The 21,690-nt window shown below is 41.9% G+C and overlaps 1 protein-coding gene across 26 annotated transcripts in view; it reads right to left on the reverse strand.

Moving 5' to 3' along the window:
* The window catches only part of MACF1 (microtubule actin crosslinking factor 1), a 337,838-nt gene that overhangs the window by 208,967 nt on the left and 107,181 nt on the right, over window positions 1–21,690 (reverse strand). For 5 of the 26 annotated variants that reach the window (XM_078073359.1, XM_078073366.1, XM_078073375.1 and 2 more), the window contains exon 1: window positions 21,211–21,525. The exons of 9 other annotated variants lie outside the window; for them this stretch is intronic. In XM_078073359.1, the coding sequence (XP_077929485.1) occupies window positions 21,211–21,319 (109 nt within the window). In that variant the 5' untranslated portion in view covers window positions 21,320–21,525. Of the gene's footprint in view, window positions 1–12,340; window positions 12,537–21,210; window positions 21,526–21,690 lie in introns of those variants that run through there. 12 more of the 26 variants (XM_078073363.1, XM_078073360.1, XM_078073369.1 and 9 more) reach the window with 6 other exon arrangements.

Raw genomic sequence — 21,690 nt, forward strand, 5'->3', positions numbered from 1 at the left:
TCTCTTCACCGCATGCTACTCTCTCCCTCTCTACCTCTCCAAATAGTACTCTTTTTTTAAAAAGATTTTATTTATTTGTTTATTTGAACGTAGTCCCTGATGACGGGCCCAATTCCACGACCCCAAGATCATGATCTGAACCAAAATCAAGAGTTGGATGCTCAATTGACTGAGCCACCCAGGCACCCCAAACACTGTTTACTCTTTAAAATCTAGTTCATTCATTCACTCATTTCTTCTTTGAATACATCTTTATTAAGGACCTACATGAAAAAAAAAAAAAAAAAAAAAGGACCTACATGATTGGAAGAGCCTGTCTTTGACTCTGACAATAGATACCAAAGTCACTCCCCAGCTCATGCTCTCTCTTGCTCTCTCTCAAATAAATAAATAAAATCTTTAAAAAGAAAAAATAGGGGCGCCTGGGTGGCTCAGTTGTTAAGCGTCTGCCTTCGGCTCAGGTCATGATCCCAGGGTCCTGGGATCAAGCCCCACATCGGGCTTCCTGCTCGGCAGGAAGCCTGCTTCTCCCTCTCCCACTCCTCTGCTTGTGTTCCCTCTCTCGCTGTCTCTCTCTCTGCCAAATAAATAAAATCTTTAAAAATAAACAAATAAATAAATAATAAAAAGAAAAAATAGATACCAAAGTCATAGTCCCTATCTTTAAGAGATGACTGTCGGGGTGCCTGGCTGGCTCAGTTGGTGGAGCATGCAACTCCTGATCTTGAGGTCATGTGTTCAAGTCCCACACTGGGTGTGGAGCCTACTTTTAAAAATAATAAAATAGGGGCGCCTGGGTGGCTCAGTCATTAAGCGTCTGCCTTCGGCTCAGGTCATGATCTCAGGGTCCTGGGATCGAGCCCCACTCGGGCTCCCTGCTCTGCGGGAAACCTGCTTCTCCCTCTCCCACTCCCCCTGCTTGTGTTCCCTCTCTCGCTGTGCCTCTCTCCGTCAAATAAATAAATAAAATCTTAAAAAATAAATAAAAGTAAAAATAATAAAATAGATGACAGTCTAGCAGAAAAAAGAATTAACTTCCGTGCAGTTTGATACATGCTATAAACAGAGCTAAGCACAGAGTGCTCAAGAACAGAAGAAAAATGGGGGCGCCTGGGTGGCTCAGTCGTTAAGCGTCTGCCTTTGGCTCAGGTCATGATCCCGGGGTCCTGGGATCGAGCCCCGCATCGGGCTCCCTGCTCCGCAGGAAGCCTGCTTCTCCCTCTCCCATTCCCCCTGCTTGTGTTCCCTCTCTCGCTGTGTCTCTCTCTGTCAAATAAATAAATAAAATCTTTAAAAAAAAAAAAAAAAAAAGAACAGAAGAAAAATGGTTAAGCTACCTGAACAGGAGAGGGAAACATGGGCAGTTAGTGAAAGGTTCTAGAGGAATGAATCTAATTAAACCTTAAAAGATGAGTAGAAGTTAGCCAAGAATTTAAAGGGAAGGGACAAAGCTACTACATGCAAATTTCACCTAATGCAAATTCATGGAGACAACCAGGAGCTTATGTTCAGAGAAGTGCACAGAATCAAGGATGGTTGAAAGACAGAATGTGTATTAGGTAGTGGAGAGACTTAAAACTAGATAGGATGGCATGGGCCAAATCATGACCTTTCTTACAAGCTAATGAGTCCAAACTTTACCACTAAGAAATTGGTAGAAGGTGAAGGTGAAGGAAAGCTTCAAAAGATTTTAAATAGGAGATGACACGATCAGATGAGTGCTTGAGAAAAATTACTCTGGCAGCCTTTCCTGACAACTCCAGGTCTCAACAGTCTCTTTGTCCTACAAATTTTTATGGTACTTACTATGCTAATCACTCAATCAGCACTTATATAGTTATACAGAGAGTCCTGAACTTTTAATATGCTTATTCTTACAGCACCAATGAGATCACTAACTCCTTAAGGAAAGAGATCATGCTTTACTTTCTGTATCTGCCAAAGCTGCTAACAGCTACAGCTCTGCAGGATATGACCTAAAACAAAAATTTCTTGACTGGCCAATATATGATTAGAAGACTGGCTAATGAAACACACAGAATGAAATCAGAGTCGAGTTACCTACGGAAAAAAGTCCAGTATGTAAGAAACCCCAACACCCCAATAAGTATCTCTTGTGTGCTGAAACATGCAGCCGTGATGGGAAAACAAAATTAAAGCCAACTAAAAGTTCTGCCCCCTTACATTTCACCACTACCAGACCCATTCTGCCTCACTACATTAATACCTTCATAACCAAGATTGACCATTTCCAGTTTTACAAAATTCTCACGCTGGAGACACAAGTTTTCCTTGTTATTTTTCTTTTAGAATTTATTTAAAAAGTTGTATGTGTTTGCCATGACAGTTTAAATAATACATAGATGGAAAAGGAAAAGTTAACAAATTTCCTTTTATTTTTATTTTTTTTAAGATTTTATTATTTATTTGTCAGAGAGAGACACAGCGAGAGAGGGAACACAGCAGGGGGAGTGGGAAAGGGAGAAGGAGGCTTCCCGCAGAGCAGGGAGCCCGACGCAGGGCTCGATCCCAGGACCCTGGAATCATGACCTGAGCTGAAGGCAGACGCTTAACCACTGAGCCACCCAGGCGCCCCAACGAATTTCCTTTTAAACTAACCAACATTTTAAAGAAGGCGCAGGGGGTACCTGGATGGCTCAGTCAGTTAAGCATCTGACTCTTGATCTCAGCTCAGGTCTTGATCTCAGGGTTGTGAGTTCGAGCCCTGTGTGTACACACACACACACACACACACACACACACACACACACACACGAGGCGGAATTCCTGGGATTTCTTTTTAGTCCACTGCCTCTTTTATTTTAGACCTGAAGATGCGAAGGGCACAATGGACGCTGGTCCATCTTACTGTTTCCAATAGCTAAAAAACGGACTTTCAGTTCAGCAGCAAGAGGTCCAGGTATTTATTCGGATCATAATTACTAAGGGAAACATGATTACAAGCTCTTCTTTTTTTTTTTTTTTAAAGATTTTATTTATTTATCTGAGAGAGAGAATGGGAGAGAGAGAGAGCATGAGAGTGGGGAGAGTCAGAGGGAGAAGCAGACTCCCCGCTGAGCGGGGAGCCGGATGTGGGACTCAATCCCGGGACTCCAGAATCATGACCTGAGCCGAAGGCAGTCACCCAACCGACTGAGCCACCCAGGCGCCCTACAAGCTCTTCTTAATACCAGCTAGCCTACTTTAGAGCTGAGCCGTAAGTTCCTCAGAAAAGGGTTTTATGGAACAACTGTGCCCCCAAAGCTGAAGGATCCTTTTTTAGGATCCTGTGTTGCAGACCCATCAAGTACATGCAAGTTCTTTCCTGATTTAAGCATTAAGACAAGAGGATAGATACTGCAGTGCCTGGGGTTTGAGATCATAGTATTTTAGCAAGTAAATTCATTACAGAAGCCAAAGAACAACCAACTATTAAAATTTCAGAATGCGCTAAACAGCTCAGACTTTCAAATTTTTTAAAGTTTTAGGTTTGGCTCCCTACACATAAATCCCTAATTTAATTCCAGGCCCAGCAAAGATTATTTTACCTAACACTGGAGGTAGAATTTTCAAAGATACCCCAGTCAATTTAACAAAGGCCATATTCTTTGATGCTTCTTATAAACTTGGCTGTACCAAAGGCTATGAACTGCCAACAAAGAACCCAACTGCCCACTGGGAAATTCTAAGATTGAACATATTGAGGCACCAATGAATGATGTGGGGGTTACTTAATTAGAAGGATTTAATACTTGTTTCCAACTTTTATTAAAAGCCATTACAGTCCACCAAGCTACCAATACATACCCTAATTTTCTTTGTTTTAGTTTCACCTGCAGAGATGTCCTTTGGAAACTTAGGCAAGTCCTTTCACCTAAAATCTGGATCCCACCTCTTCCCTTCTCTTTGGGAACCTTAATCCAACAATTATCCCCTAGCTTGTATATCTTTAACTTCTCTCTTTCCTTTCCCCTTGGCTTCCTGAACAAGTATGATGACAATGCTGTCTACATTTCCTCACCTCCTATTCCCCCCATGTGACCTGTGTGGCTTTGAGCCCCACAAATTCACTGAAATTGCTTTCTCCACAATCACCTACCTAACTGCCAACTCAGAAGACACTACTGATCATTCCTTCACCTTTTAAACTCACTCTCCCTCTTGAATCTGAGACTCCATTCCACCCTAGTGTTCCTCCTTCCTCTTTGGTTATTCCTTCTCTTCTGCTCACTCCTTAAATGTTTACTCATCCTTAGCCTTCTTTCCTTCTTTTGGTATTACGGGTTTTTAAGATATCCATGGACCCACAGGTCCATAGATGGGTTTGGAGAGTGATGCCATGAACCACCTAAAACTGCATGTAAAATTTTGAGTGTTATGCGCATGGTGGGAGAGGAATAAAAACCCATAGCTTTTAAAAAAAAAAAAAAGGAGGGGCACCTGGGTGGCTCAGTCAGTTGAGAGGCTGCCTGCAGCTCAGAACATGATCCCAGGGTCCTGGAATCGAGCCCCGCATCAGGCTCCCTGCTGAGTAGGGAGCCTGCTTCTCCCTCTCCCTCTGCTACCCCCACTGCTTGTGCTCTCTCTCTCTCTCTCAAATAAATAAATAAAATCTTAAAAAAAAAAAAAAAAAAAGGTTATGAAGAGCAGTTCTCCCCATTCTCCCAGAATAATTTTATCTACTCCTATGGTTCGAACTGTAACTGATCATTTTCAAATCCGTATCTTCAGCTCAGGCTTTCATCCTAAATACCACTTTCATATGTCTAATTGCCTCCTAAACATTTCTTGCTCATCTCAAACTCAACTTGTCTAAAACTGAACTCTTTTCTCTCTGCTTCTAACAGGATTCCCTGCTCTAATCCATCTGTTATGGTCTGAACGTTTGTATTTCCTCCCCTAAATTCATATATTGAAATCTTAATCCCCACTGTGATAGTATCAGGTGAGGCCTTTGGGGCATGAATGGGTCATGAGGGTGGTCCTTATAAAAGGACCCCAAGACAGCTCTCTCACCCTCTTTCTGCCATGTGAGGGTACAGTGAGGATGACAGCTATCTATGATCCGGGAAGAGGGCCTGCACCAGACACCAAATCTACAGCTGCCTTGATCTTAGACTTCCAGCCTCCAGAACTGTGAGAAATAAAGGTGTGTTGTTGAAGCCACCACGTCTGTGGCCCAAACTAAGACACCATCCTTTTCAATTCTGCCAGCAATCTTTCTAACAAAACTGATCTGTTACTCTGCCTTAAAATCTTTCAGTGACTCCTCATCCTCTTAATATTTTTTTTTTTAAGATTTTTATTTATTTTTTGACAGAGAGAGAGAGAGAGAGACAGCGAGAGAGGGAACACAAGCAGGGGGAGTGGGAGAGGGAGAAGCAGGCTTCCCTGCTGAGCAAGGAGCCCAATGTGGGGCTCGATCCCAGGACCCTGGGATCATGACCTGAGCCGAAGGCAGACGCTAAACGGCTGAGCCACCCACCCAGGTGCCCCTCATCCTCTTAATATTAATAGTTAATGTTTACTGAACATCTGCTTATGTGCGACATGCCTTATGTGTATCGTTTCTAATGCTCAACAACCCTGAAAGCTAGGTATTATTTTACTGGAAAGATAAAGCCTAGAGAGGTTAAGTAATTTGTCCGAGATCACAAGGTAGGTAAAGAAGTTAAATTTGAACTCAGCTCCATTGGATTCCAAAGCCTGATGCCTCCATTCAGGATAATATTCAAACTTTTTACCTTGGCGGGCGCCTGGGTGGCTCAGTTGGTTAAGCGACTGCCTTCGGCTCAGGTCATGATTCTGGAGTCCGGGGATCAAGTCCCGCATCGGGCTCCCTGCTCAGCAGGGAGTCTGCTTCTCCCTCTGACCCTCACCCCTCTCATGCTCTCTCTCTCATTCTCTCTCTCAAATAAATAAATAAAATCTTTAAAAAAAAAAAAAAAAAAAAAACTTTTTACCTTGGCATCTAAAACCCATTATGATGTGGTGCCTGCCTGCCACTCATCACTCTCTACCCTTTCATAAAAATTCTTTCAGCCTTGCTGAACATTCTTGCCCAAATGTAATCTTGCCCTTGTATTCACTGTTCCCTCTGCGTGGAATATAGCTCCCCCCTTGTCTATCTACTCATTGCTCTGTATTCAATTAAACCATCACTTCTTCCAGGAGCTTTTCTTAACCCTTACACACACTAGTTTAGCTGATCTTTCTCTTGTGCTTATTGCAAGGTATTATTGTTTACGTGTCTATTTGCCCTACTCTACTAGGAGCAATTTGAGAATAGGCCTAGGTTGGAATTAAAGCCTGCATTTGAGGTGTAAAGCTCTGTGTTCTAATCCAACATAGCTGATAACATAGTCCCAGTGCATTATAAATCATTACAAAAGCAAATAAAAGAAGAACTTCTGCTTGTTTCACTGAGGGCCACAGAAAAATCACAAATGGTTCTAGAAGCCCAATGGGGCACTTGGGTGGCTCAGTTGGTAAGTATCTGCCTTTGGCTCAGGTCATGATCTCAGGGTCCCGGGATCAAATCCCAGGTGTCAGGCTCCCTGCTCAGCAGGGAGTCTGCTTCTCTCTCTCCCTCTGCCCCTGCCCCTACTCGTGTGCGCGGGCTCTCTCTCTCTCATAAATAAATAAAATCTAGGGGAAAAAAAAGAAAAAGAAGAAGAAAAAGCCCAAGAGGCACCAACCTCCTGGAAATTTTAAAAATGAGGTACATGAGCTGACAGAGAAGGGAAATAGTCAGAATAGGCCCATTCCTTGACCTCATGAAATTTACAATCTAGTAGCAAACACCAATATATAAATAATTAACAATAATATCAAGCAAATGAAACACCAGATACAAGCTACACAAAATGATGCTGATAATAACAGTTGATTAATTCTGACAGAGGGGTAGGAGGAGAGTTCATGGAAGGCATAGTGTTTGAACTAAACCTTGGATAACAATTAGGATTTGGGCAGCACAAATGGAGTTAAGGAATTCCAAACTGAAGAAGAAGTATGAGCAGCAATTCGGAGACACGTAAGTACACAGGATGTGTTTCAGGGAATAGTACAGGTATGCATAGCATACATTTAGCAATTTAATGAGAAAGGAAGCTTGCAAGGTCATATGAGGTTAAATCACTCCAGAAAACTGATCTACTTAATTCAGTAAATAAAATGATACCACTGAGATTTTTTTTAAAGATTTACTTATTTATTTGAGAGAGAAAAAAGGAGCGCAAGCAGGATGAGGGGCAGAGGGAGAGGGAGAGAGAGTCTCAAGCAGACTCTACACTGAGCACAAAGCCTGACACAGGGCTCTATCTCATGACCCTGAGATCACGACCCGAGCTGAAAACAAGAGCTGGACACTTAACCAACTGCACCATCCAGGTGCCCCAAGATTTTTTGAACCAGAAGGTATTCTGAAAAGATTAATCTGGCATTGGACCGAAGGCCAGTCTGCAGCAGAGAGACACTAAGGGGTACAAGAACCAGCTAGAGGTCTACTTAATGACAAACCAAGAAAAAAATCTAAGAGTATGAACTAGGGCAGAGACAGCAAGGATATAAAGAGGGCAGGCAGATCCATAAGATAATGTAGAGGCAGAAACAACAGCCCTTAAATATTGACTAGATGTGTTAAGGAAAGGGAAGGTTCAAAATAATTCTAATGTTTCTAGTCAATAAATGTTGGTCAACTAATGTTTTCAGCAACTGGGAGGAGTGGTATCTTGAGATTAGGAAAGTAGAGGAGGCACAGATTGGGTGTTGGGTAGGTTGGGTAAAGCAGAAGAAAAATAATGAGGTGTTAGCAGACCTTCTTGCTGACAGTTGGAACGTTAGGTCCAGAGTTCAGAAGAGCAGTCAGAATCGAGGCTACAGATCTGAAGCTAACAGTTGACAGCTGTGGCTGTGGCAAGTTCAGCAGAAAACCTATCTCAACAAATCTGAAATCACCACTTTGCCCATATTATCCCTCTACTCAAAAATCCTTTAGTGGCTCCCAGAAGACCAAGTCCAGGTCCTTTGTTTCCATAGTCTGCTGTGTACAACCCTTTGAAATTCAGTTCTGGTTTTTATTCCCTGTGTGTTAGGTGGTTGGAGGAGATAGATACGTGGCCTCTGACCCGAAGAAATTTACAATCTACTCTTCCAACTTTATCTTTGGGCTCTCCCCTGCATGACTCAACTACAACCATTCTGATATCATTGTTTCCAAACATAACTTGCACATTCTTGTCTTTGTTGCCCCTACTGGAATATCTGGTCTCCCTCTTTTTCGGTTATCTAAGTTAGAGCCTCCTTACAAGGTCCAGCTGAAGTCCCACTTCTCCCTTTATATCTTTCCACCTATGCCAGCCACTTCTAGATGCCTGCAGGTGCCTGTGTTTATTCAGTTTACTTGGCACCAAGCATACAAAACCTATTGTTAGATACCTCTCTATGTAAATCCTATTTATCTGAACTTTAGCTCTTTGGAGTCAAGAACCATGTTTTAAATTTCCTTAAATATCCAACATTTAAGACAATAACGGATACTCAAGAATACTCATTCATTTAACAAATATATACTGAAAGCCCACTCACTATGTGCCAAGGTTATATCTACAAGGACATTTTAAGAGGTATTTTCAAAGTCAGACTAAGAAGTATTCCCAAAGCAGTAAAAGACTGCTTTTCAGCAGGGAGCAGGGATTTCCATTCAGATGTCCCGTCTACAGTTACAGCTTTCCTAAATTCTTCTTGCCATGTCTGGACCCAGGAGACTTTGCACCACTTCATGTAAGCTCAAAGAAAATGGGGCTGAAGAAATAGACCCATAAATACAGAGGGGTTGCCAGAGGGGAAGGGGGTGTGGGGATGGGCAAAACAGGCGAAGAGGAGTGGGAGATACAGGATTTCTATGGAATGAATAAGTCATGGGAATAAAAGATACAGCAGAGGCAATATAGTCAATAATATTGTAATAGCTTACGGTGACAGATGGTAGATACACTTGTGGTGAGATAGCAGAACATATAAACTTATTGAATCATACGTCTGAACCTAATGTAATATTATGTGCCAACTGTACTTCAAGAAGGAAGGAAAGGGGCGCCTGGGTTGCTCAGTCGTTGGGCGTCTGCCTTCGGCTCAGGTCATGATCCCAGGGTCCTGGGATCGAGTCCCACATCGGGCTCCCTGCTCTGTGGAAAGCCTGCTTCTCCCTCCCACTCCCCCTGCTTGTGTTCCCTCTCTTGCTCTCTCTCTGTCAAATAAATAAATAAAATCTTTAAAAAAAAAAAAAAAGGGAAGGAAGAAAGGAAGGGAGAGAAAGAAAGATACATAGACAGATGGAGATCAAGCAATTAACTGTGCTTACCAAAAATATACAACGGCACCAACATTATAAATGATTCCTATCCTCAGACATACATAAGTCAACTTCAGGAGATAAGACTGACCTAGAAATTGTGTTTACTCTGTGTCAGGCACTGTGCAAGGCCTGTTTCATTTAGTATCTGACTCAGTCCTCACAACTCTACCAAGTACACACTATTTACCCTCATTTTTATAGTTCAAATTGAGGCTCAAAAAGGCTTATTAATAATTTGCCTGAAGTCACACAGTTAGCAAGTAGCAGAATTGAGATTCAAATCCAAGTCTGTCATGGACTTTTAACCACCACACCTACTGCCACCATGAAATTATTAGAAGGCAACACAATATCATCCTGTGTAATGACAGGAAGAAGGGAGGTGCAAACCATAACTGTAACTGGGATTCATGACAGGCATCTATCACCAAGGGTTGGTACAGGCTTAGAATGTCTCAGTGAAGATGGAGAATTGGGAGCTTAGGGAGGTGATAATTCTAGAAACTTCAGTGCAAAATTAAAGTTTTGTTATTTCTCAGGCAAACTGGAACTTTATTAACGGTAATTCTTTGCTCTATTGGGAATCCGAGAGTAAATGACAGAAGTTAGATAAATAAATAAGCCGGGAGTGGGGCGACCGGGTGGCTCAGTCTTTGGGCATCTGCCTTCAGCTCAGGTCATGATCTCAGGGTCCTGGGATTGAGCCCCGCATCAGGCTCCCTGCTCAGCGGGGAGCCTGCTTCTCCCTCTCCCACTCCCCCTGCTTGTGTTCCCTCTCTCCCTGTCTCTCTCTCTCTGTCAAATAAATAAATAAATAAATATCGAAAGAGAGAAAGAGAGAAAGAAAGAAAGAAAGAAAGAAAGAAAGAAAGAAAGAAAGAAAGAAAGAAGGGAGCGGGGAGTAATCATGGTGGCAAGAGAAATGAGACATAGAGATGGAGGGAGAGGCATAATGGAGAAGGGAAGAGGGAGAAAAGCTCTATAGTTTCTTGAATATTCATTAGATTATCAGAAAAACTAAACACAAATACAAAGAGATCAGAGGTTTAAGAATCCTCGAAATATCATCTGAAACATGAAGAAATCCAAGCCCTAAGAGATTTAAGAAGTTGGATAAAGTGACACAGGGGCAGAATCAGGTCTGTAACTTGGATTTGCTGGCCTCTAGTCTATGATGCTTACCTTACAGAACACTCAGCTCCCCTCTCTGAATCTGAGTTTCATCTATAACGTTTTGAGTTTGGACTAGGTCAATGGTTCCCAAAATACCAGTCTGTGAACTGATCATATCAAAATCACCTGCAGAGCTTACACTGGGCTAAGCACTTGAATATCATGTACTCCTCATAATGACTCTGAGTTAGGGTCTATTTAAATCTCCTTTTAGAAAACAAGGAAACCGAGGCATAGAAAGATTAAGCAATTCTCCCAGCTCATCTAGCTATTTAGTGGTAGAGCAGGAGCCCCAAGCAGACAGGTGATGCCGAAGTCCATTCTCTTAACGATTAGGTCACACTGCCTCGGGGGGATTAAACAGGGTAGGATGAGAGAGAATGTTTTTGCCCCGAAAATTTCAATAAAGATTCTACACTTCCTTAAACTTCTCCGTTGATTACAGAAAAGGGGCCTTTTTATCTCCAAGCACTTTCAGAGGCAGAAGATTCTTTTCTCCAGATCTCAGGGAGGAAATCTCAATGATACCAGAAAGATAAAAGGCTAGACTGCATGGCAACAACAGACTAAAATGGCCCCTCCGTGTGCCCCAAACATTATTATAATACCACCTTTGTTTCTCACAAAGCACTTAAATATCTGGCAGTACTGGCCTCCCGGTCAGGAGACAGAATCGTCAGGAGACAGAATCGGAACTGCAGCTCTGCTGACCCCTTCTGAGATTTCTGCTCTCTCCCCTTGATAAAACAGCTGGCAATTTCAATTTTAGTGAAAACCTGCCTATTTGGGTCACAATTTTGTTCTGCTTCAGAGACTCAAGAATATAGTATCAAAAAAGGTATTTTGATTCTCAAAGTCGATGACCAATTCAGGAGTTCCCAAACCAGTAAATGTTCCAAAATAAATCAGAAAACCTAACATAAAGCTGTCAACCTTTTCTTTTGCTAAGTAGGGATATCTAAAACCAAACTACGATCTAAGAACAATTCTTTCATAAAATAAAGGACATTTTAACATCAGAAAAGTAGGAAGGGCAATCCCAGAGTAAAGGACAGGTCTTTAAATGAGTTTCCTTTTATGAAAGGTACACTACTTTCTCCTTATCTCTTTCATTTTACCAAGAACTGATGAACTGATATCTCATTCCAGCACCAGTCCGTGCACCCTGCAGTTTGGGAAGCCAAAGAAACCTGTGGCCAAAAAGGCTGGGCCACTTGCTCAAGGTCACAGAACATGATTTAAATGAACTCTTGTCCTTTATCCAGGGAGATCTAAGTCACAGCCTATACAACACACCTCCTAGCCTGCAATTCTTCTTTAGGTCCTGTCCCCAGCCCCGTCCCCAGACCATCTTGGAGCCCTCCTCCCACCTCATAGCTGGCAGAAGAGAGTAAGTGAAAGAGGAAACCCAGGCCATGACTCCTCCCACCCACCCCCAATCCAGTCCGCTCAGAGGTGGACTCCGTAACCAACCAACTTCTGCTAAAAATACACCCTGGACTCTCAGAACTATGCCAACGTAACTTAAAAGTGGTTTCCTGATACAGGCAAAAAGAAGCGTGAGCATGAATTCAGTCTCTATAAAAAAGTCCCACACCCAAAGCTCAGGCTCTTAACTGCCAGTGTCACTACAAGCTTAAGAAGTTCCCCAGGAAGTAGGGCACCCGTCCATTCCCCTGCACATTTTAACAAGCCCAAAGGCTGTAACACCCGCAAGACTTCAAAGCCCATATATTCTTATGAGTCAATGAGAGCAAGGACTATTTGGGATCCACAGGCCCAGACAGGGAAAAAACTTCACATACTAACCCATACAGCACATGCGGCAAACCAGGTGGGCGTTGAACTCGTGCTCATCTTGGTAACTAGGCCACATGGCACTCTCGTGTCTGCTGACCCCACCCAAAAGGAGGGTGTTCCAAAGAACCTCCAGCTAGTGGCTTGAGCACCCTCTGCAGCTCCTCAAAAAAGACTTCGAGGTAAACAGAGACAGATAGCCAAAGGGCTATTCGATGAGCAGAGAGAGACAGCAGAAGTACAGAGACGTGGCTCCACCCACCACTTCCTAATGACCTCCTCCTCCCCTTGAGGTCAGAGAGGAAGCTCCTCCCTAGGGCACTTCCAAAAACTGGGTTCAGGTCTTCAGGCAAAAAGTATCCTATTCAAAAGTGGCAGCAGCTCAGTGTTTTCAGACCAACAGCAGCATACAGAGGTGGGAGCTTCATATGAAAATGTCCAGCCAAGTTACTGAGTAAGCCTGAGCAGGTAGAAAGACTGGTCTTTGAGTTACCCTCCATTTGCAGAGCAGAAGCTTGTGACCTGGTGAATCTTAGACAGTTGCAGAAGAGCTGGTAACTAAAGAACAGTACATCCATTGCCCAAAAAACTGCTCCTCTGGCTGGCCTCTTCTCAGGCAGAAGTACATATAAAGTTTTAACCAACTGAGAAGGTCCCACAATGGGAGAGACTATAATGGAGTGAATCCCACACACTGTCCACTGCCAACAGATTCCCAGATTCTAAATGGAGCTTCATTTCCCCACATTTACAGCTGCCCAAAGGGAAGAGTCACAGTCTCTCCGCAATGACTCCACCTACTTCACAGGTTAGCCCAGCCCCAGCCAGTCTCTCAGGTAGATTAGCAGGGCTGATTTCATCAACTTCAAAAAATACTGTTTGCTTGTTGCTCCATTCTTTCCCCTCATCCAGCCAGGAATGTCATCCCAAAGTCCCCTTCCTCTTCCCAGACCCTCCCACTCTGTCTCTGCAGTCAGTGCACTTAACTCAGCGGTGCCAGAGATCCCTTTATCCATCAGTGAAAGGCTGCTTGCTTGTTTGTCCAACTTGTTTTCTGAGTCTTGGCTAACTGTACCAGACACTGAAATGTTGAAGGAACACAATGAAGGGCTTTTTCATTCGGATGGCCCAGCCCATCTATTGCTTCTTCACATTTCTGACCCAACCAGGGGTTAGAAAAGCCGAGCCTCTGTCAATGGCAGGATAGCCATTCTGATTCCAATCCTGATCGGGCCCCACACCACTCAGAAAGGCCCCACACCACTCAGAAAGGCCCCACTGCAGATAAGGGCCTAATCACTGGCCCTTTCCCTAAATAGAATGACTTCTTCAGGCTAATGCTACTTCCAATCCTGTTCCTAAAGGCAGGGAGGGAGGGGCAACACCCAGGAAAGCAAGTTTGCAGAGATTAGCCCCAAAGACTGCAAGTGAAAAAGAGTAAACACGAGCTTGCCTAGCAGGCCACTCAATTTAAACAAGCCCTGTGAACTGCCTCGGTCCCCGACAGCTTTCTTCACTCCCTACTGGGCATCCCTCCCACCTACAAACTGCTAATAATCCTGTTACTACTTACTAATAACAGGACTCACAGCTGACTTTATCCCTCCTTGACTAAGCTCCCAGTCACCCCAATAACCTACGACAACTCTACTCAGTTTGTTCCTCTTATTAGACTCTTCTTAGTCAGTCTTGGACAGGAAGGGTCCTCCTAGAATTTACCTTATCCTAAGAAGAGAAATGCACAAGAAATTGGGAAAAGAGAAGAAAAAGGAATAAATGTTTCCTGATTCATATTTTAGTAAACTTTTCCTTTATCTGATTTAAATTTCTTCAGTCTTGTGTCTTCTGTCTTCATATTCTGGTCTCTAACACATTTTGAATGCACTTAATAACCTAAGCTAAAATTAATTGAGCATCTACTATTACTGTAATGTGCTAAGAACTTTAAATATAATTTCATCTAATCCCAACAATTCTCTAAGATAGGTATTATCATTTCCATTTTAGAAGTGAAAATACTTTTAAAAAGCTAAATAACTTGGAGGTGCTTGAGTGGTGCAGTAGGTTAAGCATCTGACTCTTGGTTTTGGCTTAGGTCGTGATCTCAGAGTCCTGAGATTGAGCTCCAGGCTCCATGCTCCACTAGAGTCTGCTTAAAATTCTCTCCCTGTTCCTCTGCCCCTCCCCCACCCTGCACTCACACAGGCTCACTATGGCTCTCTCTCTTTCTCTCTAAAATAAATAATTTTTTTTTTTGAAGGCTAAATAACTTGACCAGGATTTGTTCAGCTCCAAAGCTACACCTCCTGTTACACCCTAATCCAGAATAACTACACTGCTGTGGGGGAGCTGTATATTTAAGGTGGCAGAATATTCCTGGGAAGATTAAGAAATAAAAATATTTGAACTATAGCCAACCAGAGATTTAGGGCATATCCCAAATGAATATGCGGGGTAACTTCTAGAAATACTAAATAATTTCATAGTCTCTAAAAGTCAAAATAATCATCACTGGGTAAGCTTTGAAAAAGGTAAATCAAAGCCTGCTTTCTCCTCACTCCCCTGGCATCCAAGCAGAATCTGTTTCCTGTTAAGGCACTGCAGACTGAGGAAGTTAGGGGAGACAGTCTTGGGAATAAGGTCAGTCTACCTGCCAGGAGACACAGGCCTTCCCTCCTAGGAGATCCTGAGCCTCAAAAGGGAAGCTACTACTAACAGCAAGACTTTAAGACAGGCAGCTCTTAATTATTCAGAGGAGACCCACATGAGCAGTGATTACCCAGGCCATCCCCCTTCTTTTTGCCCAACTTTTGGTCATGTCATTGGTCATTGGGTGTCTAGAAATGTTAGAGGCACGAAAAAGTGAATCTGACTGCTACCTGCAGATATGTAAAATACTGAGTGGGAAAAAAATAAAAATAAAAAATAAAATGTTGAGTGGAAGGAAGAGATCCAAGCCAGTATTTCCATACATGGCTAGAAGTTATAGGAGAATTTACAACTGCTGGCTTTCTTACAATAGCACAGAAAATCGAAGTTATACATTTATTTCCTTAAATGTCAGAATCATCCACTGTTAAGGATATTAAAGCGGACACAGACGTCTTTCCTTCTAATGTGTAAGACAATGATTCATAATATATCACTAATTTTTTGTATACTCCCACATTGGCTTTTTCACATTTTTTTCATTGCCAACTGTAAAGACAAATATTTATATTTTGTCCCTGCAGCATACAGGAAATTACTATGTCCTCAATGATATCTTTTGTGAAAAAAAGTATCATGAGGATAGTAAACAATTATACAGTCCTTGGGGCACCTGGTTGGCTTAGTGGGAAGAGCATGCGACCCTTGAACTCAGTCGTGAGTTCAAGCCCCACACTGGATGTAGAGATTGCTAAAAAAAAATAAATAAACAAACAAATCCCACAATTTTATAGTCCTTACCATGTGCAGAATGTATTCTAAAAACTAACTCAAAACAACCATGCAGCATTACTAACCCCACTTTACAGATAAGGAAGCACAGACCCAGACAGACTGATGTCGATCCGCCAGCAGAGGCAGAGCTGGGATGATAATACAGGCAGCCTGACCCAGACTCTCAACCACAATTCCATGTCACATCCAAGTAGAGGCCAGATGACCGCACTGCCAGAAGCACAGGAAATTAGAGACCTTAGTCTTTATTCTTCTCATTCAGACAGGAAATTAGAGGAAGTAAGTGACCTAACATCTCATATAGTCAGCAGAAGAACCAGGACTGGGGCGCCCGGGTGGCTCAGTCGGTTAAGTGCCTGCCTTCAGCTCAGGTCATGATCCCAGGGTCCTGGGTTCAAGCCCACGTCGGGTTCCCTGCTCAGTGGGGAGCCTGCTTCTCTCTTTCCCGCTGCCTGCTGCTCCTTCTGCTCTCTCGCTCGCACTCTCTCTCTCAAATAAACAAATAAAACCTTAAAAAAAAAAAAAAAGAAGAGCCAGGACTTAGAACCCAGGTCCCCTGACTCCAAGTTCAGTGGTCTTCCTACACATCGTACAGATCTAGAAAAAATAGCTAAGGAAAGAAAAAGGCAAAGGCTCCACCTTGATTAAGACAGCTAATGGTTTAGTTATTTGAGTAAAGATATATTAGATATATGACCATATATTTATCAAGTACCTGTTACAATAAATTTTTAGATAAGATGAAAGGAGGATGCACAGCTAATGTCATAAATGGAGGAATCAACATTCAAAACAATCTCAAAAAGCGACACCCAATCTCATAGGACAAAATGTAAGTAGAATACCTATGTCTTGTACTGAAGTTCAAGAAAACTAAAGGCACAGCACTGTCTAGAGGGGAGATAATAGCAATTCATGTACCGGGTTTGACCATTTTATAACTGATCTTAAGTTTAAGAGACTCAATAGCGTGATGGAGCTGCTAAAGAGAAGAGAAGAGAAGAGAAGAGAAGAGAAAGATAAGAGAAGAGAAGAGAAGAGAAGAGAAGAGAAGAGAAGAGAGAGGAGAGGAGAGGAGAGGAGAGAGGAGAAGAGAGGAGAAGGGAGGGGAGAGAAAAGAAAAAAGAAAAGAAAAGGTGATACAAACTTAGGTTGCACTTCATATGGTCCAGATCCAGGGATTATAGCTGGTCTTCCTAGTGGGATGTTGGAAATGGAAAGAACTTTAGGAGACTGGACTGTCCAATCTTTTATTTTGCAGATAAAGAAAACAAGACCCTAGAGAGGGACATATTTGTCCTTTGGCAAACACACAAAAATTCAAATGTTCTTCTCAAGGAACCATAAAGCTTTTTCCCCCGTCTACGTTATCACAATGTGAGATATTAATAAACTAAAACACAGGGCAACTCTATATCATTCATTTAACCTATACTGAGCACCTATGTTAGACCACATGTCAAGCTAAGCCAAGCCCTTTAAGTATATAAATGAATAAGACAAGTTCCCTGCTACAGCTTATATCTAATGCTATCTTAATTCATTTTATTTGTTCAAGTAACATTTACTGACAGCTACTTTGTCTCAGACACTTGAGAAACTGAGATGAGTAAGAGTCCCTGTTCTTAAAGATCTTACAGTCTAACGGACTGTAATTAGTGGAGAGAGAGAGAGAGACGAGCCGAGCAAGATGACAATACAGGTTTGAGTAAGAAGCACTAACACGGTGCTGCTGGAGCACAGAAGAGGGACTCTGACTTCAGTGGAGGAAGGCTCTCCAGAGGCGCTAACTCCTTACCTTGAAGGATAAGTATCCAGTACTCCAGTTGAAAAGAGGGTACAGGCATTTGGGGTAGAGATCTACAAGTTTTTGAATGAGGCTGGAGTACTAGGTGCTTGTAAGGCCAAGAGAGGAAATGGAACTAGTGAAATAGGCAGGGGGCAGATCATAAAAACACTGGTGCTTTTTTTGTTGTTGTTGTTTTAAGTAATCTCTACGCCCAACACGGGGTTCAAACTCATGACCCTGAGATCAAGAGTCACATGCTCTACCCACCGAGTCAGCCAGGCGCCCCATAAAAACACTTTTATGTCATGCTGAAAAGTTTGAATTTTCTTCTAAAAGCAGAGAGGAAGCACTGATGGATTTTAAGCAGGAGAGTGATATAGACAGCTCTGTATTTTAGAAGGTAACTCCGGCTACAGTTAGAACACAGGTGGGGGTGGGGAGGAGTATGGGGGAAACAGATTATTTCAACAGCCCTAGAGAAAAAAATGAGGATGCAAACAAAACAGTGGAAGTTTTTGGACTAATGACATGATATATGTGAATGTAAGTGTGGACAAGGTATATCGAAAACAATTTAAAAATCTAAATACTAACTGAACTCAAAGTTCTGTCTTACAGATATTATATGACTTCAATACAAACGGTCTGTGTCTTCCTGTATCTTGTTTACATCCACTGAAGAGATGGTGACTTGGGAACGTGGCTGTAAAAGCCATGTACTTATGTAACCAGAGCTCACCAATAGACCCATAACATCCAGGGGAGAAAAAAAAAAAAAAAAACAACTAAGGAAAATGAAGGAATAGTAATCAGTGATTCCTTCCTCCTGTTTCTGCTGTCCTCCCTTCACCTCTCCACATGTACACCTGGCCTCCAAATTTTCCAAGCAAAAACGATCGATTTAACTGTCCAAAGGGAATACTAGAATAATAAGGAGTTGGGGAGTCGTCTATAGTCAATGGAAAGGGAAGTGTCGACTGACAAAGATCGCCTTCAAACTGAAGCAAGCCTGACACCTTGAAGAGAAAGGAGACTTGATCTTTGCCAGGCAGAATTTGGACTAATGGGCCTAAATTACAACAAGGCAACTTCCAGCTTAAAAGAATTCCCCAGTTACCAACACAATGAATAGTCCAGAGGTGGTATGTTCTACAGTCACTTTTTCAAACAAATCTTATATGCAACTCAACATATAGAACATATAAAAACAGTGTTTAAAAAAATAAAGATAAATAAAAGCAGGGTTTAATAGTATAAATCAATTTTATGGTTTCAAATTTATGTTACTTATTTTAAAACTACATGACATAACCAGTCAAGCAATTTTGATTAAAATTAGAGATTCATTAATTACAGTTATATCAGCCTCAGCATCCGGTCTATTTCTATGTCACGTTTTATCACAGTGAACCCTTTTGTAAAAACTTGTTCATACAAACAGCAACAAACAGTAATAGTTTTCACAGTGTGCCTGGTAATCTCAGGATAGTATTCAAATAAACTGATACAAGAGCCTGAAAGAAGAGCAGAAATACTTGTTTCAAAGTCAAATACCTTGAATATCTAAAATTGTGTACATTCTTTATAATATGTAAATATGACTAGAAATGTGGGACAAGAAGCACAAAATCTTTTAGTACACACTAAGCCAATATTACAGTCATCCGCTGGCAATGTGTCACCCATTCAATGTTACAGACTGAGTACCTGAGCCCATACAACTGAGCCTTGCCTAGAATTTACCAGGCACAGGACCTATTTTCTGCAGTATGTCCTGCAATAGGAAAACACTTCCAATTAAAAAAAAAAAAGATGAAAAGATACAAACTTCACTTTTTTAATAAACTGTACATTTATAAGCAGTTTAAATATATACTTAGAGGTGGTAGAGAAACTTTATTCTGGTGATGTCCAACTGGCAGGTAGTACATGAGAGCATATGTGTTACTTTTAAATATATTTTAAATAGCTAAAATACACCTCAAAATTGAAATTAAAATAAATGGGTACAAAATCTCGTAAGCACATCTACATAAGTTTTGGTATCTGTAATCTCCAATTATAAAACCCCTGCTCCAATTTTACAGATAAAGTGAACACAGCACCTTCCGAAGCAATTAACTATTAGGTACTAGAACCAAAGTTGTTTCATAGAAATAAAAAGCTTTTACAATTTATTTTTCTTTTTATTTCAATGCATTTTATGGCTGTTTATGAAATTCATTTTTTAAAATATAAAAAAGAAAGCACTTAAAAAATAGCATTCTGACTCCTAAGTTCATAGAAAATCCTATACTGAAGATAAACTTTTAAAATATTAATCAATTAGTGGCTTAGAAATGTCATTACCACAGTGCTCAGGGAAAGGAAAAGAGCAGCCTCCTCCTCGTTGGTAATTACTTTCTAGCCACATATGAAATAGTATACAGGGCCAAATAATTCATGCCTGCCTATTCCTTTCTTTCTAAGTTCCAATACAAGCTTACATTTCAGGAAAGTCACTTTGGGTGACCTCTTTAACACAACACCACATAAGCAAACATATTTCTAAATGTCTGTTTTTGCTGATATAGATACATGCTGAGATCTGAATATTTAGTCAAAAGCTTTTCTGGGACTTACTGGAAAGGACACTGGGGAATGTCTGATTCTAATTCTAATTCTGTCAAGCATTCATGAACTTTTAATAGAAAGCGAAGTAATAAGTCATCAAATCTGCATCTTAACCAAAAAAAAGATACGAAGTAACAAGTATCTTAATACATCGGCTTGAAGGGAGCAGGCGGATCACAGTGACAGTACTGAAGGCACAAGATCCAAGGGTGGACTCTAGGAAAAGTTAGACTTTATTAATCCTCAACCATGGAGATTTAGAATCAGCTAAACGTGAGGCTGATTCCTGCACTGGGCTTTTAGAAATCAAAGGAATATAATGTAACTAATAGCAAAAATGAGAAGAAAGTAGGGTCTGCTACCATCTTTTTTTTTTTTTTTAAGTATCAGGGCCTGACTCCCTGGGGAAAAGAACAGTTAACTTCCATGCATTGAACAGGATGACTCAGATAAACAAGTAAACTGTATGGCTGCCTGAGGGGAAAGGAACAATTTTAATCATATCATAGAGAACAGAGGCACCTTGGCAGAGACACCACTTACCCCTTCCTCTCACTAGTCTTTCTTCCTCTGCCTTTTCTCACCCAAAAATATACCAAATCCAGAAACTTCTCTAATCCCACAAGTTTTCTCGTATCTCTACTTAGAGGAGGGTGAAAGAATTACTGTATGTTTTTGGTTAAAAACAAAGATCCAGAAGCCACTTTGAGATTGTGCGAAAGTAGGGAAAGGAAGCAAGGAAGGACCCAAGTCAGCACAGTTGCCACTTCCCTCAGCTTGGAGCCCAGACATCGCCTCATCAAGCCAGCACCCTCTAGCAGACAGCCACATGGAATGGGGAAGAGTCCGGATCTCACACTGGTCCCAGAGCTGCCCAGTTTCCTCAGTGGATCCACACACAAACTAAGGTCTGACAGCACCCCAGCTGAAAAGAGGTGCTGGCCCTTTAAGGAAAGCCACTGGGAAGCCCTCCGTCATTTACCCCACCCTCAAAAGCCCCACAGTCATTTAAAGAATAACTCCGTACACAAGTTACCTGCTCTGCCTCTGGCACATCTCTTCCAGTACAGAACACCCGCAATTCCAAGAACGTGAGTCAAAATAAAGATAGTTGATGGCAAATAAGATGAATCTAGGAGAGGCATTTCCAGGCCCGTCCTTCCTCCTTCCCTGAGTTTAGCCACAAGCCCACAGCTCAGGCAGGCCTCTGAATGCCTTTCTCCTGAGGTTACTGTTGTCCTGAACTATCAGCACACAGTTGTCAGAAACTTCCTGGCGGCTTCTCCTCCATCTCGTTGCTGAATGTCTTTCAGCAGGCAGGCCTAGATGGGGCTAAAACTGTACAGTGTATCTCAGACAAAGCCCAGGAAACAACTGGCCAGAGGGGGAGGGGAAAGGGAAGGAGGAACCAGGAGAGTGAAGAGGAGCGCCTAAGCTAGTGCTGAGCTGACTCAAATTCTATCTTTGGCATCCTCTGTTCAGCTTAAACAAACAAACCTCAGACCCCTCTACAAGA

The sequence above is a fragment of the Halichoerus grypus genome, chromosome 5, assembly GCF_964656455.1.
Source record: "Halichoerus grypus chromosome 5, mHalGry1.hap1.1, whole genome shotgun sequence".
NCBI lineage: Eukaryota > Metazoa > Chordata > Mammalia > Carnivora > Phocidae > Halichoerus > Halichoerus grypus.